At 41.7% G+C, this 25,399-nt stretch overlaps 1 protein-coding gene across 5 annotated transcripts in view; it reads left to right on the top strand.

Moving 5' to 3' along the window:
* The window catches only part of celsr1a (cadherin EGF LAG seven-pass G-type receptor 1a), a 368,062-nt gene that overhangs the window by 178,903 nt on the left and 163,760 nt on the right, over positions 1-25,399 (top strand). For all 5 annotated transcript variants that reach the window (XM_073066355.1, XM_073066354.1, XM_073066352.1 and 2 more), the window contains one exon: positions 8,850-9,488. In XM_073066355.1, coding sequence (XP_072922456.1) covers positions 8,850-9,488 — 639 coding nt within the window. The remainder of the gene's footprint in view (positions 1-8,849; positions 9,489-25,399) is intronic.

The raw sequence follows: 25,399 nt of genomic DNA, 5'->3' as shown, positions 1-25,399 counted from the left end.
ACGACTGTTCATTCCGTAAATGCTGCATGACCTGCTGAATTCCTCCAACATTTTATGCATGTTGCTTTGGATGTGATGTAAGTTGTTCCGAGTTTATGTGATAGGCGATTATTGTACCATTCTCATCTGAGAAATATTGATGACAACGTAGATACACAATGTGCATGTGATTTGTTTTTTTGTTATTCACTCCTAAGAATAGTACATAATAGTAATTTGTCAAAGCAAGTGGGATGAAAATATTTAAAGGAAGGAACTGATTTTCTTCTTGCTCTGTGGCACATTAGTAATCTCTCTGCTAACAAATATTCTAGCAGTGGAATCCGGAACACACACACAATTATACTACAATTCCTTTCAAACTATTGGTACAATGTGGGTCAAACGTGACCGGTTATTAAACTGATCCCTGATACATTTCTGAATATCACTCGGCACCTCCAGATACTAAGATATTTGATAGCTGTTTACAATTGCTAATGACCTGCATTTGCAGATGACTTGTGTATCACTGGGGTCATTGAAATGTGTAGTTTGGAGCTCATTTCATGCTGCAGCTATCTTTATGATGAATTTGGAAGTGGTTTGCAACAGTATTACATGGGGCTAGTATCATTTCCACCCTTTTGGATAAATGAAATCATATCGGCTCAGCACTAAAATAGAATGTGTCATTTTCCATGTGTTGTAAAAAATAATGTGAAATGTAACAATGCCATTGTAATTCTGTTTTCTCCCATTACTCTGAAGATGGATATAAAACATCCTTTGAACATCATTGGCAAGCTTCTCATTATCTCATGTTCTCATTATTTATTGTGTTGGAGCGTGGCCAAGTGGTTAAGGTGTTGGTCTAGTAATCTGAAGGTCGTTATTTCGAGCCTCAGCTAAGGCAGCATCTTGTGTCCTTGAGCAAGGCACCTAACCACACATTGCTCTGTGACAACACCGGTGCCAAGCTGTATCGGCCCTTGCCCTTCCCTTGGACAACATCGGCAGCGTGGAGAGGGGAGGCTTGCAGCATGGGAACTGCCAGTCTCCCATAAAACCCTGCCCAGGCCTGCGTCTTAGAAACTTTTCAAGGCACCAATCTGTGGTCTCTTGAGACCAAGGGATGCCTATTATTACTATGATTATTTATTGCTATTTGTTTACTTTTGCATAATTTGTTGTCTTCTGCACTCTGGTTGATCTTTTTTGATCCTGTTGTAAGACCATAAGATATAGGAGCAGAATTAGGCCATTTGGCCCATTGAGTCTCCTCTGCCATTTCATCATGGGCTGATCCAATTTTTCTCTCAGCCCCAATCTCCTGCCTTCTGCCTGTATCCCTTCATGACCAGTCAAAAATTTATCAACCTCCACTTTAAATATACATAAAGACTTGGTTTCCACAGCTGCCAGTGGTAAAGAATTCCGCAGATTCATCACTCATGGTGCGGAAACATTTGGAAATTCCTCCTCATCTCCGTATTAAAAGAACACCCCTCTATTCTGAGGCTGTGTCCTCTGGTCTTAGACTCTCCAACCATAGGAAGCATTCTGTTCACATCCATTCTATCAAAGCCTTTCACCATTCAGCTATTTTGTAGATTTGCTGAGTATGTCTGCAGGAAAATGAATCTCTGGGGTATATGGTGACATGTATGTACTTCAATAATAAAATTTACTTTGAACTTTTATATTTTCTGTTACATGAAGTGTAGTTTTAAAAAAAAATCCCTTAATGCACAATGTTTACGTTCTATCATTGCTCTTCAGAGCATTTGCAGTCCATTCTATTCAGATCAGTAGATCAACATTACTGGTTTGTTGCTCAGCTGTAATTGTCAAAGGGACTTCAGGCTTATCAACTGTAAAAACAAAAAAGATTATTGACAAGAGCCTGGTCTGGAAAGAACCTTTTGATATGTGAGCCAATATTATGTCGATGATTTCTTGCAAAACGCCAGGTGCCGAGGCATTTCTTGCCTGTGTGCCTATGCTGCAGTTGCCTAGTTACTTGTAAGAATATGGTGAAATGGGATCTGTTTGGCACTCCCACTGTTCAAGTTAATAAAAGAAACTCATGGTGCGGAAACATTTGGAAATAATTTTAAAAAATAGTTAACCTGATGGTTTCAGGCCCAACCTATTTAGAAAAATGTGGCTGGAACATAAACTGCTGAATTCAGAACCAAGAGAATACTGGACTGATATTTGTTTTGTTAACATGCACATGCAAATTTAATTTACAATTGTGCTTCCATACAACAGGATATAAAGTATAGTCGCAGTTTTCATTTAATTGCCAGGTCTGTACCTGTGGCCAACTGGCAATATTTGGGTTGGGGATGCCTTCAACCACATAACTTTGACTCCTTCGCTATCCTGTTTCATGAAACCCCTCCTAGCTTCTTCACCTTTTCCCTTTGATTGCTCCTCTTGCCTGAAGATATGTTCCTGCTTTGCCAGCCGTCCACCACTTCCCACCAGCTTTCTGTGAGAGACAGAAGCTGAAGCATCCAGGGCCTTCTGCTTCTCAGAATCCTGTGGCACAATCCCCTGCTTCATTACTTGTGATAAATTCTTTTCTCCTTTGTATTAGTTGCCTGTTCTACTTGTGTGATCCAGACAGACAGACAGACATACTTTATTGATCCCGAGGGAAATTAGGTTTCGTGACAGTCGCACCAATCAAGAATAGTGTAGAAATATAGCAATATAAAATCATAAATAATTAAATAATAATAAGTAAATTATGCCAAGTGGAAATTAGTCCAGGACCAGACTATTGGCTCAGAGTGTCTGACACTTCAAGGGAGGAGTTGCAAAGTTTGATGGCCACAGGCAGGAATGACGTCCTATGACGCTCAGTGTTGCATCTCGGTGGAATGAGTCTCCGGCTGAATGTACTCCTGTGCTTAACCAGTACATAATGGAGTGGATGGGAGACATTGTCCAAGATAGCATGCGACTTGGACAGCATCCTCTTTTCAGACACCACCATCAGAGAGTCCAGTTCCACCCCCACAACATCACCAGCCTTACAAATTAGTTTGTTGATTCTGTTGGTGTCTGCTACCTCCAGCCTGCTGCCCCAGCACACAACAGCAAACATGATAGCACTGGCCACCACAGACTCGTGGAACATCCTCAGCATCATCCGGCAGATATTAAAGATCCGTATATAATGTTCCTTTCATGAGGCTCCTTGAGTTGTTTCTCATCTTTTTTACTTGAGATGGTGCAGGAGCTCATCATTATAGAGCAAATAGAAGTGGCAATTCCAAATGGAATTAAGACTGGAACTGGACGCAATTTACGAACCTAGGCATCTGCGGGATCAGTGGCGAGGGGTGAGCTGCAGACATCCAAGGAACCAATGCTCACATCGACCAGGGATACTGATTAGCAGAGGTCACTCAGCTATCTGGTTTGCCGGGACCCCATGGAGACTAGGGGCCAGCGTGAAAGCCAGTCAATCAGAGCAACAAATGAGATCAATATAAACATGAGCACTCTGCAGAAACAACACCCAGTTGCACATTGACAATATCACCTTGACAAGTGACAAGATGTTTTCAAGGCTCGGCAAACAATTCTACAAACAAGAAACTAAGAATCTCTGTGGACAAGAGCAACGAACGCAATTGTCCTGTTGCTTAACTGTGCATCCTAAACCCTAATCTGCAAGAAGTAACAAGACAGTATCCCTTTTCCTGGGGAAAGGTTCAGTATTTGAGGATCTTTCAGCCTTAGTGTGCTGGGAATGAAAGGCTCCACTCACATCGTACACACATAATGCAAAATCTAGAGTAGGCGGAATTGGGATAATTGAACCAGCAAAGCAAAATTGGAACTGACATAGAATAGCTCTCTATACACAGCAAGCCACGTTCCATGAATAGATTCTGCCAGGCCTGACTCCGTGGAGGTGTTCGTGTTCTGTGCTAGGTGGATGCCTGAGAACATCATGAATGTTACCTGCCTTGTGAAGCGAGCGCTTGGAAAACACCTGTTTTGTGTTGCACTAATCATTGTGTCTACTGCCTCGGGACTCACTCCACCAGGTTCAGGAACATTTACTACACCTCAACCATCAGCCCCCTGAACAAAAAGGAGTAACTACAATCACTTGCCCATCCATTGAAATGTTCCCACAACCAATGATCTCACTTTAGGCACTCTTTATCTTGCTATTTCATGTTCTTGTTACATATTGCTATTTATTTATATTTGCATTTGCGCAGTTTGTTGTCTTCTGTACTCTGGTTGATCTTTCATTGATCCTTATTATAGTTACTATTCTGTAGATTTGCTGAGTATGCCGGCAGAAAAATGGATCTCGGGGTTGTATGTGGTGACATCTATGTAGTCTGATGGTAAAATTTGAACTTTGAGTGTTGGAAGCTGATAGGTGTAACTGCAGGCAAGTTCAGATAGAACAAAAAGAACTGTACTTGTGTAAGTTTTGAGCCCATTGTCTATGGAAGGCATTTAGGTATAGAGCAAACGCTAGAAATAAAAAGAATTGTTATTTATTGCAGCTTGATAAGTTGATTTTTTCAGCTGTACACCTAAGCGTGATAAATTGCCTGAGCGCAACGAGTATGGCTTGGGTTACAGAGCAGTGTTAGGAGTTCCTCCTAATTGATTGATGTTTGCTTTACACTGGCATTTCTGGACCTAGGATGGTCTCCAAAACTCACCTATGCAACAAATGTTCTTGACTCTATGTTTGAAAGGAAATTTTGCCTTATTCAATTCCACTTTTTTAATCAACTCTGGGTGTTCGGTGTGGAACCAAAAGACCCATAAGCATTTTCAACTGATAAATCTTCCATCGTCTGAAACAATTTATACCAGCTGTCTTGATGGAGAATGACAGCACTTAGTTTTCACTGGTGGCCAGAGTTGTTGCAATTGTTGCTATAAATGAATGGCTATTGAAATAGTGATGATCACGTTAGTTTAAGAATTGCTTCAAGGCAGATGGTCTGAAATAAACAGGTAGTAAATTATTGCTACTCAACCTCCGTACAATCTGTGGGAGGGAATTTTTATGAATATTTTTCTAGAAGAGTTTGATGATGAACCTATCCGGAAGTTATGATTCATGCGGAAATTAAAACCTGTGCAATTGCAGGGGACTGAAATAAAAAAAAAACAACAGATGCTTCATACACTATGACATGTAGATGCACCCTGGTGCGACTGACAAAAGCTGAGCCATACAGAAGCTGTAACTAGGAAATATAACAGTCTTTATTCACACAGCAAAACTTCAGGGGAGAGCGTCCAAGAGAATCTCACGCTCTTGACACGATATTTTATACTCCTTCAACACGGAGATAATACATGATTAACTACATTTTCAGTTGCTAAAATCGCCCATTTAACTTCAGTATTTTGAATGTAGGTAAATTTACAGAATTATATATTTGCAATGGTAGCATAGCCCAACTAGTAGAACTCCATTGAATATGCAGTAGGATGTGGGATATAAATTGCAACAGGAGATAGAAAAGGCATGTAATAAAAGCAATGTTACAATAGTCATGGGGGAATTTTAGTACGTGGCTTGATTGGGAAAATCAGGTTGTTGCTGGATCCCAAGTGATGGAATTTGTAGAACACTTATGAGTTGGCTTTTTAGAGCAGCTTATGGTTGAGCCTACTATGGGACAGGCAATTCTGGATTGGGGGGTTGTGTAATGAATCAAATTTGATTAGGGAGCTGCAGAGTTGATTAGGGGGTAAAGGAACCCCTAGAAGACAGTGATGAGGATATGATTGAATTTCCCCTGCAGTTTGAGAGGGAGAAGATAAAGTCAGATATATCAGTATTAAAGCAGAGTAAAGAGGATTACAGAGGCATGAGAGAGGAGCTGAACTAAAGTTGATTGGAAGACAACACTAGCAGTGATGACTACAGAGAAGCAATGGCTGGAGTTTCTGGGAGTAATTTGGAAGGTGCAGGATAAATACATCCCAAAGATGAAGAAGTATTCTAAACGGAGAGTGAGGCAAGCATGGCTGACCAGGGAAGCCAAAGACTTGCAAAAATCAAAAAGGAGGCATATAATAGAGCATAAATTAGTGGGAAGTTAGTGGATTCGGAAGTTTTTAAAAACCAATGGAAGGGAACTAAAAAGCCATAGGGACAGAAAGAAGTGAAATATAAAGGTAAACTAGTCAATAATATAAAAGAGGATACCGTTTTTTTCAAATATATAGAGTAAAAGACAGAGGTGTGTGAATATTGGACAGCTGAAAAATGATATTGGAGAGGTAGTAATGGGGGACAAAGCTATGACAGATGAAAATTTTAAAAATCTGTATAAATGTTTTCTATGGAAGGTATTAGCAGTATGCTAGGAATTCAAGTGTGTCAGGGGACAGAAGTGAATGTAGTTGCTATTACTAAGGAGAAGGTGCTTGAGAAGCTGAAAGGCCTGAAGGTAGATAAGTCAGCCAGACCAGATGGACTACACCCCAGGGTTCTGAACGGGGTAGCCAAAGAGATTGTGGAAGCATTTGTAATGATCTTTCAAGAATCACTAGATTCTGGAATGGTTTCAGACGCAAGTGTCACTTCACTCTTTAACAAGGGATAGAGGAGGAAAAAAGGAAATTATAAGCCAAGTTAGCCTAACTTTAGTGGTTGGGAAGATGTTGGATTCCATTATTAAGGATGAGGTTTTAGGGTACTTCAAGGCACATGATAAAGTAGGCCAAAGCCAGCATGGTTTCCTAAAGGGAAAATCTTGCCTGACATATCTGTTGGAATTCCTTGAGGAAATAACAGGCAGAATAAACAAAGGAGATTCAGTGGATGTTGTTTATTTGGATTTTTATAAGGCCTTTGACAAGGTGCTGCACATGAGGCTGCTCAACAAGGTAAGAGCCCATGGTATTACAGGAAAGATGCCAGCATGGATAGAAGATCGGCTGACTGGCAGGAAAGCAAAGAGTGGGAATAAAGGGACCTATTCTGGTTGGCTGCCAGTGACTAGTGATGTTCTTCAGGGGTTGGCTTTGTGGCTAAATTTGCAGACAGTACAAAGATCGATGGAGGGGCAGGTAACGTTGAGGAAGCAGGGAGTCTGCAGACAGATTGGGAAAAAGAAGTGGCAGATGGAATAAGATATAGGGAAGTGTATGGTGATCACTTTGGTAGAAGAAATAAAGGCATAGACTATTTTCTGAATGGAGGGAATATTCAAAAATCAAAGGTGCACAGGGGCTTGAGAGGCCTTATGCAGGTTCCTGTAAGGTTAACTTGCAGGTTGAGCCACTGGTAAAAAGGCAAATGCAATGTTAGCATTGTTAGCATTTTGAGAAGACTAGGATATAACAGCAAGGAGGTAATGCTGAGGCATTAGTCGGAGCACACTTGGAGTATCATGAGCAGTTTTGGAACCCTTATCTAAGAAAAGGTGTGCTGACATTGGACAAGTCCAGAGGAGGTTCACAAATATGATTGTGGGAATGAAAGGGTTAACATACGAGGAGTGTTTGATGGCTCTGGGCCTGTACTCACTGGAGTTTAGAATGCAGCGTATCTCGTTGAAACTGATTGAAAAGCCTACATAGAGAGGATGTAGGAAGAATGTTTCCTATAATGGGCGAGTCTAGCAGTAGAAGGCACAGCCTCAAAATAGAGTGACATCCATTTAAAACAGAGATGAGGATGAATTTCTTTAGCCAGAGGGTGGTGACTCCGTGGAATTTATTCTCATGGATAGCTGTGAAGCCAAATCATTGAGGACATCTAAAGTAGAGGTTCATAAGTTCTTGATCATTCAGGGCATCAAAGAAGACATGAGAATGGGGCTGAGATGGATCATAAATCAACCATAATGGAATAGTGGGGCAGACTCAATGGCCTGAATGGCCTAATTATGCTCCTATGCCTTATGAGCTCACCGGTGTTAGTTCCAAAAGCCTGAGTATGAACTCCAGACATCCAAAATATACCCCCTTTGTTACAGGGTTGAGGGATCACTCCATGATATACACTAACCAGAAGGTTAAGTGGCAGTACAGACCTGTCCAATAAATGGCAAGGATTCACCTTGTGAATGTGTGAGAGGAACATTCGTCTGTTGTGTTTCCCTATTTGCTTTAATGGGCAGGATCAGAATGTCCCATTTCCAGTGGATGGTTTCACTCGCCACAAAATGTGGCGTAGCGGTGAGCGGGATGCTGTTACAGCTCGGGGCGTTGGAAGTTCAGAGTTCAGTTCTGGCATCCTCTGTAAGGAATATCTGTACAGCCACCCCATAGCTGATGTCCAGGTAACCAATTTTCTCACACAGTACAAAGCCATACCGGTTATTCAGTTAATTATCCGTTGTAAATTGTCCCTTGGTTAGGCGAGGGTTAATTCCAGGGTTGCTGGTGACGCGGCTCGAAGGGCTGTAAGTGCCTGTTCTGTGTTTTATCACTAAGTAAATAAAATGAATCTCACAGTTGTATTTGGTGACATGTATGTACTTTGATAATAAATTTGTTTATATATAATAGTTCAATATAACATTTACATGACTTTGACAGTATACATCCCTTTAGTTGTTTTGTACATTTATGTATTTGATACAACTTCTCCTCTGATTTGTGTTTACTCATTTCTTTTAAATCAATAAAAACAGATTGAAAAAAAGTGATAAATTTACTTTGCACTTTCAACTTTGATGCATAACATGGTTAATTCAGTTGCCTGGTCATACCTATGTACGTTCTCTTTGGTTTAATCATAGATCGAAAGTTTGGCTACTCACTAGTAAGTCATTCCCTTAGACGTTATGTCGATAGCATCAATTGTGTCAGATACTGATGGTTTCCCTCTTTCTTTCCCCTTCCAGACGGTATTCACATTATTTCTGCACTCTGTACTCTGAGAGTGACCATCATTACTGAAGACATGCTGACAAATAGCATCACCGTACGTTTGGAAAACATGTCCCAGGACAAGTTTCTGTCTCCACTGCTGTCTCTATTTGTTGAAGGAGTTGCTGCTGTGTTATCCACAACCAAAGACGATATTTTTATTTTTAACATTCAGAATGACACAGATGTCAGTGCGAATATTCTGAATGTAAGTTTCTCTGCACTGCTGCCTGGCGGGGTTCGAAACCAATACTTTCCTTCAGAGGATCTGCAGGAGCAGATTTACCTCAACCGGACGCTCCTGACCACCATCTCCACCCAACGGGTCCTCCCCTTTGATGACAATATCTGCCTGAGAGAGCCTTGTGAAAACTATATGAAGTGTGTATCTGTGCTGAAGTTTGACAGCTCAGCTCCGTTCATTTCGTCCGACACCGTTTTATTTCGACCTATTCATCCCATCAACGGGCTGCGATGCAGGTGCCCTCCAGGATTCACTGGGGATTATTGTGAAACAGAAATTGATCTGTGCTATTCCAATCCCTGTGGTAATCATGGACTGTGCCGAAGCAGGGAAGGAGGCTATAACTGTGAATGCAGTGAAGATTATACAGGTAAGCGTCTCAATATTTCAGTTTAATCTTTTTTCTTTAAGACTGAAGATTTATTCTGTTTTGGAGCTTGTGCTTTAACATGAAAAGTACTTTGTACTCTGTGCACAAAAACAGGAAGCCACTAATGAAGGAAAAGTTCATGCTGATCATGCTAGAAATTTCCAGCTGATCAGGCAGAATCTGTGAAGAAAGAACCTTTGGTTGGTGTTCTTTCACTGGAATGAGGACATTTGGGAGGGGTATTTAGCAGGTACTGAGGCTGCAAGAAGGATGACTGAGGAGAAACAAGAAGGGAAGGATGGTGAAAGGGTGGATTGAGGAGAGTATAAATGACAATTAACACTGAGGTGAGTCAAAAGGGAATGACAGTGGGACAAGTAAAAGAACAATAATGGGTCCTGAGGGACTAGGAATGAGAATCAGAATTATAATTAATATCTGCAGTTCAGGACAAAATTAGCAGCGGTCATCATGATCAAGAATTGTTTGGATCAAATTGCCTGAAAAACAAGGATGTAATGTTGAGGCTTTATAAGGCACTGATGAAGCCTCACTTGGAGTACTGTGAGCAGTTTTGGGTCCCTTTTTTAAGAAAGGATGTGCAGACAAAGGAGAGCTTTCAAAGGAGGTTCCCAAAAATGACTCCGGGATTAAAAGGCTTATCATACAAGGAGTGTTTGATGGATCTGGGCCTGTACTCACTGGAGTTCAGAAGAATGAGGAGGGATCTCAGTGAAACCTATCGACTGTTGAAAGGCCTTGATAGAGTGGATGTGGAGAGGATGTTTCCTATGGTGGGGGAGTTCTAGGACCAGAGGACACAACCTCGGAATAGGGGGACGTCCACTTAGAATGGAGATGAGGAATTTCTTTAATTGGAGAGTGGTGAATCTGTGGAAATTGTTGCCACAGGCAGCTGTAGGGGCTAAGTTATTGGGTATATATAAGGCATGATAGATTCTTAATTAGTGAGGACATGGAGGGATACGGGAAGAAGGCAGGAGATTGGGGCTGAGAATCCGTAGTGAAATGGTGGAGCAGACTCAATGAGCCAAATGGCCTAATTCTGCCCCTTTATCTTATGGTCGCAGCATTATCTGCTTTCCTTTGTGGAAAACGCACTGCAGCAGTACATAAAGCATAGACCTTACACTTGTGTGCAGCCAACTTAATGATACCCTCAAGTGCTATTAAATTTAGAAATGGAAGCCCCATCCCCAGAATGGTGAATGGGCACTCTCTGCCGTGACAACATTTTGTGCCTCTGTCTGCACCAATAAATTGCCATCCCAGAGAAGTGAAAGACCTCATGCACCTATAAGGAGAAGAAAACACATAATACCCCCTCCCCCGCACCTCGACCAATTAAAAGCCAATGTTATTGCTGCAACTGACCTCAGCAATGTAGAGTGATGCCTGCTGTCCTGAGAAATCAAATAGAAATTTTTAAACTGTGAGGATGTGGTCTTTTGTCATTCATTGTGGTTGATGTTTTCATACAGTTGATCTGCTGGCAGATTAGTGGCACATGAAAGTCCACTTTACAATCAACATTTGGACCTTTGTCTTGTAGGGATGTAGTGTTCTAAATCGGGTCTAATTGTGGCAAGGTCGTTCAGTTTGGCTTTTGTTGTGAGCAGGTAGCACTGTAGTCAGCTGAGTTCAGTTATTGGGTGCTGGGATTAAAGGAATGGAATATTTGCTCAGCCTGGGTACAGGCGTTATCACCCAGGATCTTGGCCCAAAACATCAACTGTTTACTCTTCTCCATAGATGCTGCCTGGCCTGCTGGGATCCTCCTGCATTTTGTGTGTGCTGTTGTAGATTTCCAGTATCTGCAGATTTTCTCATGTTTGTAATTACCACCCAGTATCCCACTCCATTATTTGAGAATTTATTTACACTTCTTTTTGATATGCTAATTCAAACATTGTTCAACAAATGTCTCATTGTCATGCATGGGTCGGAGCCAAGGGCCTAAATTCCTGGAAGTGATGTAAAATGTCTTTGCAAAGTTCAATCATATCAGGTTGTCTGTGTTAATCCAGGGAACTGTGACTCATTTGGTATCCAGTGCCATGCCAGTTAATAAAATCACAGGGCTGGAAACATTTAAGGACCTCTGCCAGCAATTGGCAAAATCATAGGCTTGTGCTGTGGTCGAAACCCTTTCGGAAATCTGAAAGGAAGAAAGTGCAAGATGCTTTTTGCAGCATTTAAGATAAATAGGGGATGTGAGAACAGGTAAATGTATGTTGAGAGCAAATGAATGTTGAAGAGGAAGTACAGAACTTCTTGTTGAGAAATGTAAGAAAATATGACAGAATGGAATGTCAAGGAGAATGTGCTAAGGCTGTCAATCAGGCAGCGTATAAGTAAATTTGTAAAAAGAGTATAAAGTTTAATGTAAATTTATTTTCAAAGCACATTATATGTCATCATATACATCCCTGAGATTCATTTTCTTGTGGGCATATTCAATAAATCCAATATCCATAATAGAACCAACTGGCCATTCAACCAGTGCAAAAGAACAAACTGTGCAAATACAAAAAGAAAGAAATAATAAATAAATAAGCAATAAATTTCCAGAACGTGAGATCAAAAGTCCTTGAACGTGAGTCCAAAGTTTGTGGCAACAGTTTACTGAAGGGGCAAGTGAAGTTGAGTGAAGTTATCGCCTTTGGTTCAAGAGCCTGATGGTTGAGGGGTAATAACTGTTTCTGAACCTGGTGGTACGAGTCCTGAAGCTCCATTACCTTCCTGATGGCAGCAGTGAGAAGAGACCATGACCTGAGCTGTGAGGTTCTTTGATGATGGATGCTGCTTTCCTGTGATTAAAATAGGTTTTTGCCTGGGGAGATCAGTAAGAAAGAAAGGCCAGTCAGATGATAGTGAAGGAAGTTAACCAGAACATTACTAATAAGTATTTTGTATCAATGTGTACAAGAGAGAGATGTATTAAAGAACAGCTCGCTTCAATCATTTCAGGATTTACCCGAGATAGAATCAATATTGGCCTGAAAGAGGCATGTGAGACCAAAGAAGCATAGGAATTATAATTGTGCTTTCTGTGACATGGAGGCAGGAGGACTGGGAGTGAGCAATGTTGTTGTTTGAGGTTCACACTTTGCAGTGATACAGGGGCCATGGAACATTTCAGATTCATGAAGATGTTTAAAATGAGGAACTACAAATTATAAATAATACATTTTTAAAGTCCATTTTTATTATAAGAGAGGGGAGTTTGGAATGATTTCATATAGGTATATAAAATTATGAAGGGTTAAAGGAAAGAAAGAATTTTATGTTTGAGAGCTCAAGAAAAGATGTTAAAAGATATTAAATATGGGAGCAGGGAACACTTTTATAGTCTGATGGTCTAGGCTGAAAAGTCAGGTGTGGTGAGTGAAGCAGAGATGTGCAAAATTTTGTGTTGGACATCAAAGGTTTCAGAGGTACATTTAATGTCAAATCAGCAAGAAAGAACGAGAGGACTTTAGCAAGCACGTAGAAATGACCTCACTTGGAATAGAACCGGTACTAATGTAGACCGGTTTGGTCGATGTTGTGGACCTGAGCTGATGAAGAAAGTGTGAATTTTGAAAACTGCAGGCTAAACGTTTATATTAGTAAAAGATGTAATGTGCTGAATGAAGGTGAGTGGAGGGGTTGGTGTGCCGGTGAGAGTGCGAGTGAGGAGTTGATGGTTATCTGAAGGAGAACAGGTTGCAGAGAAATGTGGGAGGATTAGACTGATAAGAATGTTCTGAGAGCCAGATTTCACTCAGTGGGCCAAGGGACATCCGATGTCAGAAGAGTATTTGAGGCTTGTCGAAGGTAATACTATAGAATGTCAAAGGTAACTGGTCCCATTCTCTGATCAACAACACTCTGAAAATGCTGAAGGAACTCAGCAGCTCAGGCAGCATCTGTAAAGGGAAATAAACCCTTGATGATCCAGGCCTAGATCCCGCATCAGGACTGGAAAAGAAAGGGGCAGAAGCCAGAATAAAAATGTAGGGGTAGAAGCATGAGCTAGCAGGTGATAGAGGAAGGCAAGACTGTAGGGGAGGAGGAAAAAGAGAATGATGTGAGTGAGGTGGAAGAGGGCAAGGGGCTGAGAAAAAGGAATGGGAAGGAAATGGGGAACCAGAAGGAAGAAGGTGAAGGTAATGGGCTAGGCAAGGGAGGGAAAAGAGAAATGGGTAAAGGGGAGTCAAGGATAAGGGAAAACAAAAGAGGAGGGAGATGGAGGGGAGTAGTTGGTGATTGTCATTACCTGGCATGAATGTTATTTACCACATATCAGCCCTTACCTGAATGTTGTCAAGTTTTGCTACAATGCAGTGCAGCTTGTTTCATTTGCTGAGGAGCTTCAAGTTCAATTGGGCACTGGAATATTTTCCGATTCAGTTTTACCAGGGCATGTAGGCACCACACTTTGTCAAATGCTGCCCAGATATCACAGCAAACTTCGCCCCGCCGCTGTTATTCATCTCATTGGCCAATGTTTGCATCTAGGCTGTGATTGGTTTACATCTTTGAGAGTAAAATATAGTAAAATATATTTCCCAATAACTAGTGTCTCAGAAAGGAGATTCTTTTCAACTATGCCTTTGTATTTTGCCATGGTGGGTAACAAAGGATGGCTCCTCGCAGTTTAACATTATATGTTAGGCCCTCTTCACACTTGTGTAGCTTACTGAAAGTACTTATCTCATAATACAATCGAGAATGGTAGGCACCTGTTAAGGGCTCTATGTTTATCTGATTTTGCAAAGTAGAAATCTTTAGGCAGCCTACAAAGCACAGTTGGGTTTCTTTTTGGCATGAGCTGATTAAAAATAGCCACCTACATGGAGTTTCATTGACAGTTTCTGACAAATACTAGACTTTGACTGGAATTCTTGAGTTTGCACAGTAGCATAGTGGTTAACACAACACTTTACAGTACCAGCAACCGGTGTTTCCTCCTGCTGCTCTGGTTTCCTCCCAAAGGCCCAAGACATACTGGTTGGTAGGTTAACTGGTCATTGTAAATCTTCCTGTGATTAAGACCATAAGATATAAGAGCAGAGTTAGGCCATTTGACCCATCGAGTCTGCTCTGCCATTCAATCACGGCTGATCCTTTTTTCCCTCCTTAGCCCCACTCCCTGGCCTTCTCCCCATAAACTTTGATGACATGTCCTATCAAGCTCTGCCTTAAATACACCCAACAACCTGGCCTCCATAGCTGTCTGTGGTAATAGATTCCACAAATTCACCACCCTCTGGCTAAAGAAGTTTCTATGCATCTTTGTTTAAATGGATGCCCCTCTATCCTGAGGCTGTGCAGTCTTGTCCTAGACTCTCTGATGCACCATCAATAACTCACTCTGAGATGTAAAGGTGAGTTATCAGCTTTTATTGACTGGAAGAAGGAACAAGCAGTGGTTGACCACCATACTACATCCTGGAGACAGAGAGGCCGGGCTCAGACCTCAATCGCCTTTATACAGGGGTCTGTGGGAGGAGCCACAGGAGCAGTCAGCAGGGGGCGTGTCCAGACAGGTATATGTAGTTCACCACACTCTCCCACCATGGGAAACATCCTTTCCACATCTACTCTGTCTCGGCCTTTTAGCATTCGAAAGATTTCAATGAGATCCCCCCACGTCCTTCTAAATTCCAGCAAGTACAAACCCATAGCTATCAAACATTCTTTGTATGATATCCCTTTCATTCCTGGAATCATCCTTGTGAACCTCCTCTGAAACCTCTCCAATGACACATCTTTTCTTAGATGAGGAGCCCAAAACTGTTCACAATGTTCAAGGTGAGGCCTCACCAGTACCTTATAAAGCCTCAGCATCATATCCCTGCTCTGGTATTCTAGACCTCTTGAAATGAATGCTAATTTTACAATTGCTTTCCTTGTTAACCATTCTTTAGGATGTTCTGCACAAGGACTCCCAAGTCCTTTTGCATCTCTGATTTTTGTATTTTCTCCCCGCTTAGAAAATAGTCTGCACATTTATTTCTACTACCAAAGTGTGTGACCATGCATTTTCCAACGTTGTATTTCATTTGGCACTCTCTTGCCCATTCTCCTAATCTGCCTATGTCCTTCTGCAGCCTACCTGTTTCCTCAACACTACCTACCCCTCCACCAATCTTCATATCAACTGCAAGCTTGGCAACAAAGCCATCTATTCCATCATCTATTTCATTTATATACAACGTAAAAAGATGTGGTCCCAACACCGACCCACAACCTGCGGAACACCGCTAGTCACTGGCAGACAACCAGAGAAGGATCCTTTTCTTCCCACTCGCTGCCTCCTACCAATCAGCAATGCTGTAACCATGCCAGTACTTTACTTTTGATACCATGGGCTCTTAACTTGTTAAAGGCCTTCTGAAGGTCCAAATATAGAACATCCACTGCATCCCCTTTATCTATCCTATGTGTAAGCTCCTCAAAACTAGAGTTAAATCAGGGGTTGCTGGGCGGTGTGGCTTGCAAGGTTGGAAAGGCCCATTCTGTGCTGTATCTCAATAAAATCAATAGAATAAGTAAATATTGGTGTCCTTTGCATCTTTGGGTATGTTGAAGATGCATTTTTTCCCATTAGTCTGATTATTTGTAGCTGTAGATGGACTTGTTCAGGTGATTTTTGTTTTGATAGAAGATTCTGGATGTTCAGTAGTGATCATTTCAAGCAGTTTTTAAATAAAATTTTTCATGTTTTAAATGAATAAAGCAGCAAAGCAAACTTGCAACAATGCTCCTAAAATGAATTGAGTTCTGCGTTGTCCAGATTTACTGTTGGAAAGGAAAGAAATGTCAGTTGGTAATTTGTCATTTATTTGTTAATTTCTCCCTTCATGATGCCAGGGTAGAATATCAGAGTAATCTTTCCATTCTCACCTGCTCTACTTTCAGCTACTCTCCTTCCTGTGTTCAGTAATTATTTAATTCTTCCTTCATGCTGATGTTTTCATAAACCAATTATTTCTGATACTTCCAAGTGATGATAGTTGACCTGTCCCCATGTGTGTTTTTGCCAAAGGAAGATAGTTTTGAGTGCTTGATGATTGGATGAAACAATAGATATAACATTACCTTTTGGAACTTGCCTGATTTCTTCTGTAGCTGAGATCAACCTGAACAGGAGACAATCAGAAGGGTCAAGTTCATGATAGGTCAATGATGAAGATATGAAAGTGAGACTTGGACAGGTTGTGCTGAACCAGACAATTGGTCAAAACTGGAAGCTGATTCTTTATCTAGGACATGGCCATGTTAAAATGTAGAGATAAAAAATTGGCCTCAGTTACATTCCATATCAATTTTTCTGAGATTCCTTTCTCCTTAATCATGGCTTCCCCTCCACGGTAGCTCATAAGCTCTTCACTTTCATTTCCATATCCTGCAATTTTTTTTTTCTCATCCCTTCTCCTGTGGGAGCAATACCTGCCCTTTCACCTCTTCCTGTCGCAACGTACAGGGGCCAAAATACTTCAAATTTAAAGTATTGCTTTTGATGATCAGAATACAGTCTCCTCAGCAATGGAGAAAGCAATTTAGAGATTTAATAACATTTGCTGAAAGTTTCCATTCAATATACAAAGGTGCTCTTCCATTCTGACTTCCCTGTCATTGGCTTCTTTTGCTGTTCCAACAAAGCCCAATGGAAGCTCAAGGAGCAGCATCTCATCTTGTAACCAGGAACACCATACTATTTTCCAGATAAACAGTTTATAATGAGAGGTCATCAACTCTAAAATTAACTCTTGTCTTTCCTCTCTCCATAGCCGTGGCATAACATTGCAACATAATTGAAAGCATAACATTGAAAGATAAGAAATGGGTTTAGATCAGTCCTCCTTTGAGCCTATTCCACCACTTGGTAACACTCTCACATACATCTAGGCTTACTTGTTCAGATCTCCATCAACGATACCGCTGCCACAGCTCTTTTGAGCAGAGAATTCTGATGTTTTGTGACTCTGCGAGAAGAAATTCCTCCTCTCCTCTCTGAGTTACCTCATAGTCTGAAACTGTCTTTGTGTTCCAGATCCTTACACAAGGGGAAACAATTCGTCATTATTATGTGCCGTGTCATATGACATAGACGGTCATGGTCTCATGACCAATGATTGCTCTTGGCAAATTTTTCTGCTGAAGAAGTTTTCCATTGCCTTCATCCAGGCAGTGTCTTTACAAGACGGTGACCCCAGCCGTTATCAATACTCTTCAGAGATTGTATGCCTGGCGTCAGTGGTCACATAACCAGGACTGTGATATGCACCAGCTGCTCATACGACCGTCCGCCACCTGCTCCCATGACTTCACTTGACCCTGATCGGGGACTAAGCAGGTGCTACACTTTGCCCAAGCATAACCTACAGGCTAGTGGAGGGAAGGACGCCTCACACCTCCTTTGATAGAGACATATCTCCACCAGCAGGTGAGGCAGAGGCCTGCACAAGACTCCTTTTTGACTAGTGGTAGTTAGTTGTGTGTGGTGATGGGATAGGCAGTAGATACCACAGCCCTCTGAATTCAACTAGGTAAGGTCTTGTTCCATTCAAACGTTAATAGTCACAGATTCAGGCATAGGTGATCTTGCCAACTGTTTTTCCTTTTTTCCCCTTTCCACTAATCCATCTCATTCTCTGTCCTTCTCCCAATTATCCCTAGCCTCCTCCAGACTGCCCACCTCTTCATCTCTTCCTGCATCAGTAATCACACACAATATCAACAGGGCTATGTATCACATTGCCACTGTTATGTTGACTGGTTTTTGGCGTGTAAGCCATTCTCCCATCAGAATTGACACATATGACCTGTATTGTCCATGATGTTTATTCAGCTAATTCATCTGCTGAGATTTTTCCTGCTGCTCCAGTTCCAATTGGACTTGCAGGTTGATTACAGGAGGAAAATACCAGCTGGCAGATCTTCCTCTTGTTTGCTATTTTTAGCAAAACTAAAAGGAATGGTTATGAACATAAAGCAGTGTCCTCACTTATATTTTCAACCTCTGGTTTTTCGAAAGGACATTCTTAAAAATTCCATGTCACAAACTGAAAAAATATCACTGGTGTTTTCTCACTGAATATTCACTGCTCAATAGAGCTTTTGTTTAGTGTGTGTCTGACCTGAAGATTTCTGTTGTGTGGGAATTTTTTTGGACTAGGTGGATTTGCACTGGACTATCAGCAAGCTCCTCACACCTTGGGTCAGTAGCTTTTCACAAAGAAAAAGATTAGCTTTATTTGTCACATGTGTAGAGAGCTGACATGGACACGATGGAGACTGGTGCTGTAGGTGCTCTATAATCTGATAATCTCGTGGTATTGTTTTGGGAAAGGGCAGATGAGTTATTCCTGATATCTTGGGCAATATGTTGCCGTCAATCAGTAACACACAAAGGTGATTGGGGCACAGTAGCATAGTGGTTAGCACAACACGTTACAGTACAGGCAACCCGGGTTCAATTCCTGTGGCTGCCTGTAAAGAATTTGTACATTCTCCCCGTGAATGCATAGCTTTCCTTCAGGTTTTCCAGTTTCCTCCCACAGTCCAAAGATGCACCGGTTGGTAGGTTAATTGGTCATTGTAAGTAGGCTAGAATTGAATCGGGGGATTGCTGAGCGGTGTGGCTCATAGTGCCGGAAGGACCTATTCTGTGCTGAATCTCAATAAAAATAAACAAATGACTAATCTGAACAAATGTGTTGCTGATACATGACTAAGACAGTCTGAGATGTGCTGCGGGAAGCCTGCAATGTCACCATGCTTCCAGTACCAAGATAGCAAGCCCACAGCTTACTAACCCTAACTAGTACGTCTTTGGGAATGTGAGAGAAAACAGATGCTTCTGGTGGAAACCCGTGCATGCGGTCATGGGGAGAACGTACAAACTTCTTACAGACAGCAGTGGAAATGGAACCCCAATCTTCAAAGTAAATTTATTATCAAAGCATGTATATGCCACCATATACTACCTTGAAATTCATTTACTTGTGGGCATTCACTGTAAATACAAAGGAAGAAGATAGAATGAATGAAGAACAAAAATCAATGTGCAAAAGACAACAAATTGTGCAAATACAAATAAAATACAAAATAATAAATAAATAATATTGAGAACGTAAGTTGTAGAGCCTTGAAAGTGAGTCCATAGGTTCTAGAACAGTTCACTGTTGGAGTGAATGAAGTTATCCCCTCTGGTTCCAAGAGCCTGATGGCTGAGGGGTGATAACTGTTCCTGAACCTGGTGGTGTGGGTCCTGAGGCTTCTGCACCACCTCCCTGATAGCAGCAGTGAGAAGAGAGCAGGGCCTGGATGGTGGCAGTCCTTGATAATGGATGCTGCTTTCCTGCGACAGTGCTCCGAGTCAATATGATCAGTGGTGGGGAGGGTTTTACCTGTGATGGACTGGGCTGTATCCACTACTTTTTGTGGGATTTTCCTTTTAAGGAGGTTGGTGTTTCCATATTAGACTGTGTTGCAACCAGTCAGTATACTCTCCACTGTGCACCTATAGAAGCTTGTCGAAGTTTTAGATGACGCCTACGTAAGTAGAGGCGCTGCTGTGTCTTCTCTGTAATGGCATTGTTTCCAGGACAAATCCTCTGAAACGATTACGCTGACAAATTTAAAGTTGTTGTCCCTTTCCGCCTCCAAAGCCCCAACGAGGACTGGCTCTTGGACTTCTGCTTTCCTCCTCCCGTAGTCAATAAATCAGCTCCTTGGTTTTGCTGACGTTGGGTAAGAGGTTGTTATTGTGGCACCATTCAGCCAGATTTTCACTCGCCCTCCGATGTGCTGATTCGTCACCACCTTTTATTCAGCCAACAACAGTGGTGTCATCTGCAAACTTAAATACGCATTAAATCTTATAGCTGACACTGTGAAGCATTACGCTAACCACTATGCTATTGTGTCAGTCTACCTTTCCTAACTGTAAGCTGCAGAGTGACGGTAAGCACAGGGCAAAACCTGCTGCAAGTTTGTGCACTTAAAGCCATTGCAACAAAAATAATATATCCTTAAATCCATCATTTTGGCAAATGTTGCTTTTCTGGGGATAATTTAGGATGGCATTCAGCGACTGGAGTTGGAAACATCTTTAAAGGTGGTATGGGAGGGAATCAGTGTGAGGTTGTCAACCAATGTTATTAAAGTCGATTTTCTTTTCATTGTTTTTAATGACATCTTGCTGTGCATAGGCTATCGTCCCATTTTAAACATGAGATTCCACAGATGTTTGAATTCTTGTGAATAACACACACAAAATGATGGAGGCACTCAACAAGTCAGGCAGCATCTATGGAAGGTAATAAACAGTCAATATTTTTGGCCAAGACCCTTCTTCTGGGAGGGGGCAGAAGCCTGAATAAATAAATTGGGAGGAGAGGAAGAGTACACACTGGAAGGTGATAGGTGAGGTCAGGTGACGGGGAAAGTGGGTAGATGGGGGTATGAAGTATGAAACTGGGAGGTAATAGTTGGGAGCTATAAAGGGCTGAAGAAAGGATCTGATAGGAGAGGGCAGTGGACCATGGAAGAAAGGAGTATAGGAGGATAACCAGAGGGAGGTGATGGCAGTAGAGGGTAACTAGAATGGGGAATAGAAAACAAGAGAGGCGGGAGGGGGGAATTACCATAAGTTCAAGAAATCGATGTTGGTGCCATCACATTGGAGGCTATCCAGACTGAATATGAGGGGTTGCTCCTTCAACTCGAGTTTGGTCTCATCGTGGCAGTAGAAGAGGCCATAGACAGATGTGTCGAAATGGGAATGGGAAGTCGGATTGAAATGGGTGACCACTGGGAAAGCCTGCCTTTTGCGCGGACAAAATGGTCCACTAATTGGATTTGGTTCTGCAGGCTGCACTGGGAGCGCCAGATGTCCCCAGCAGACTCATGAGCAAAGTGTCACCTCACATGCCAGGACTGTTTGGGACTCTGTGGTGTGGGAAGAGCTGAAACGGCAGGTGTAGCACTTCTTATGCTAGCAGGCATATGTGCCAAGAAGGTTATCAATGGGGAGAGATGAGTGGACAAAGGACTTGATGCACCATCAGTAACTCTCGGAGAAGGGAGGCGAACGATAGGCTTTTATTAGCAGCAGAAGTGACCACAACATCTTGGAGACTGAGGGAGGAGCAGTGCCTCCAATCACCTTTATACAGGGGTTTGTGGGAGGAGCCACAGGAGCAGTCAGCAGAGGGGCGTGTCCAGACAGGTATACACATAGTTTACCACAGGACTCACATAAATAATTGTCACATTTCCTACTTTCTGGAAGTGAATTTGCTTCAAAGGTTTGTTGTGATTATTATGAAAGGCTGAATCTTTTTCTATACTTATATACAGTATGTTTGGGACAGTCAGTATTTAATTGGGTGTCTACTATTTCAAAAGAGCAAGGGTCGTCCCTAAGTACTGATCCCTCTCCCTTAAATTTTGTGAGGATCCTTTATCTCATTACTTTTCCCAACCAACTCCGATATCCATCCAAACACTGAAACATCCTTCCAGATTGAATGGTTATGGACCTTTGAGATTCCAAAACTTAACAACCTTCTGGGAATGGAATCTTTCCTCAGTCCTAAATTGCCAATAATTCCCTATTTTAACACCATGGCCTTGGACCCAAACCCTCTGTCATGGTAGTCACTGACAGGACTGAACCCAGGTGTGGAGGAACGGCAGACTCTCACGTTCAGATGGAAACAAGAGGTTACAGATAGGAATACCAACAGAGCATTGGCAGCACAACTGAGCAACACCATGAGACAAATCAATCTCCACACAAAGACTCTGAATAGCACTAATCGAGAGTCCGAATTAAATAATCTTAGAATGTGGAAAACCCATTCCAGTCACAATTAACTTGACAAGATTAAACAGAAAGCACAAGCTTGACGACTCTTGTTAAGACAACAGGTTAACAGACGACAACTCTGGTTAAGACACCAGGGACTCAGAAGCCCAATTCTCTACGGCACGTTGCAGAGGCTCATGGCACTAGCATTCATCCTTTCTAGCCAAAGGAAACATAACTTAGCAGACTGATCTTTCTCAGAATTTTAGGTAAGTCATTCCTCATTTTTCTAGGTTGATTTGATAGCACTGTCCCCAAATCTTCTGATAGGACAATCACATCATCCTGAGGTTTAATCCACTGAATCTGACTTCAAGGCAAGTGTGCCCTCGCTGGGGTGCTGGCAGCAAAGCAGCATCCAGGACTCGAGCTCTGTAGTTTGTCATCTGCTCACATGCTGCAATCTTCAGATAACAGTGGGTGGACAGGTGGAGGCTTCTGAGGAATTTCGTGCTGAGTTGGGGCCCTGTGCAGTGCAGTTGGTTGTACTGGAGAGCAAGGTTGGTCAACAGTCAGGAAATCTCTGGGTAGAAGGATGTGACAGTGAGAAAAGTGGGAGTCTGCGAGGGGAAGGGGGAGCAAAGGGTGCTGAGGGAGACGTTGAGTTTTAAGATTTAGAATGGGTGAAAATGGCTGGTGAATGAGGGAATGGGGCATGCGCATATGTGTTTGTTTAGGATGTTGTGGTGACCTGTGTGTCATCTGTGCAAAGGAATAAAATGTCACCCACAGCCCTGTTACTGTTGTGGAAACAAGTTATCTTCAACATTAACTGACTGGTGGAAAGAACATTTACCTGATGTCTCTGCCATCCGTTCAAATGCACCTGACTCTGAAGAGCTGTTCTCAGCTGATATCAAATCAGCTATTTACTAAACAAAAGCCATACCACTACACTTACGCTAGAACATAAATCACTCCTGAAATTATTTCCAGTCTTCAAACATTTCTAGACAAATGTGATTTGTTCACCATAGTAATAATGATCAATTCTTGGTTTCTCAGGCTCTACATGGCAAGGCACCTCAGAAAAGGACATCCCAGTTAGTTAGATTTATTAGCCATGACATTCCTGTTTCAAGCTCTCCTCTCAGCACCACTTTATCATCTACCCTCATGACAATACTGCAGCATCAGCATCAGAATCAGGTTAATATCACCGGCATGTGTCGTGACTATTTCCAGTTCTTGAAATTCATCTGCACACTTTGGTGCTAGTCAGTCACACTATGCCAATGGCAAGGAGTGCGGATCCAATGGGATGGCGTCATTTCCAATGCAGTGTTCCTTACGGAGTTTGGCAGAGGTGCTTGAACCACATTGTCCTGGGTCAGCAGGCAGCTGGACTCTCCAGGTGTCTTTGTCAGTTGGGGGGATCTGCAGGTAGTGAAGGAAATCCTAAGACAACCACACCACTTTACTGCCCACTGCGTCCCCCGGTCACAGCATTCCTGATCTGCCTGCCTGCCTTTTAGTCCCACCCTGTTTCGCTGCTGCTCCACACATTGTTGCTGGTCTTCATTCCCAGTCTCTCTCCCCCATCAAATGTGATGCTGGTCTGCATGATGCTTCCTTACACATTCAGAATTTGAATTCATACCTGGTTTGTGATACTGTTAATTCACTTAAATCTTCTTTGTGTTCAATGGTCCTGTAATGTATCCTAGTTATGTTGGGTCTCCTTACAGTGCTTGAATTAATTTGCTGTTCAATTATCATACCACTGAGATATTTCATAGCCATAATGGGAGAAACAATCAAAAAGTTCTTGTGCTTGAGGCCCCATTGAAACACATTCATTTGGATATTCATAATCATTATATTATGTTTGTAGGGGCACAAAAATTCCCTTGTGGCTTTGGAGAATTGATTCTTTGTGTACATAGTATCTCAAAATATGTATTGCTTCTGCTCTCGTGAAAATGGTAGATTCATCTTTAGAATTTGTAAATGTCATGGAAAATTTTGATGTGATTTTGCTTTTTTTGTCAGATATTATTAGGTCACTACTTCTGTTATCTGTGCAACATGCTTTTGAATGGAGTGCATGTACAGTAATAACAATTCATTGCTTAGAAACAAGCAGTGTTGAGAAGGCAGATCGTCAAAATAAAATGCAGCCAATCTGGCACTAAAAATTCAAGGCCAAACATTTTAACTCTTAAGCTCTGCTAGTCACATTGACTGGAATCAACTTTTAACAGGCAGCGCAATGGGTGCTGTGGTTTTCTTTATATTTATCTGCCTAAGGGCACCCAGAGGGAAACTGAAAACTTATTTAAGTGACGCGATTAATGTTTATCCAGGATAAATAATTTTACTTCCAATGTGAAGCTCTTTATATTATTTTTCATGGTAAATGGCACACTGTGAAATTTTCATGATATCATGAAGATTTATTTATTTATTTATTTGTCTGTCTGTTTATTAATTGAGATACAACACAAAATAGGCCCTTCTGGTTCAGCCCAGCAACACCCCTGTTCAACCCTAATCACAGGACAATTTACAATGACCAGTCAACCTCCCAATCAGTACACCTTTGGACTATGGGAGGAAACTGGAGCACCTGGAGGAAACCCATGCAATCACAGGGAGAACATACAGACTCCCTACAGACTGCAGCGGGAAGTGAACCCAGGCCACTGGTACTGTAAGGCATTGTGCTTAATTTTCAAACCTAAGTATTTTTATCTTTGTTAAAAGTAACTAACCTCATTAGTCATTCTGCTAACTATGTCAGGACGCTTATTGTCAGTTATATTTACAAAATTTTACTCTTTGGTGTGTACCTGCTGATGTCCGGTTTCCAAATTATACTTTGTGCTATTTTGTTTAGATGTACAGGCAATGAAAATGGAAAGCTGAATGAGTGATGTTGGATAAGTTTAATTTTGTGATTGAAAATATCTTTTCTTGTTCTTTGGATAATAAGCAAATCTCCCCTTTTCAAGTAGGCTGCCACTTGTCTTGTCCGTGTATGTCAAATGATCACAAGACATAAAAGTTAGTGGTGAAGTGT

Source organism: Hemitrygon akajei, chromosome 14 (assembly GCF_048418815.1).
Source record: "Hemitrygon akajei chromosome 14, sHemAka1.3, whole genome shotgun sequence".
In the NCBI taxonomy this organism is placed as follows: Eukaryota; Metazoa; Chordata; class Chondrichthyes; order Myliobatiformes; family Dasyatidae; genus Hemitrygon; species Hemitrygon akajei.
The sequence above is the reverse complement of the archived record's forward strand: the minus strand, read 5'-3'. Positions and strand labels throughout refer to the sequence as shown.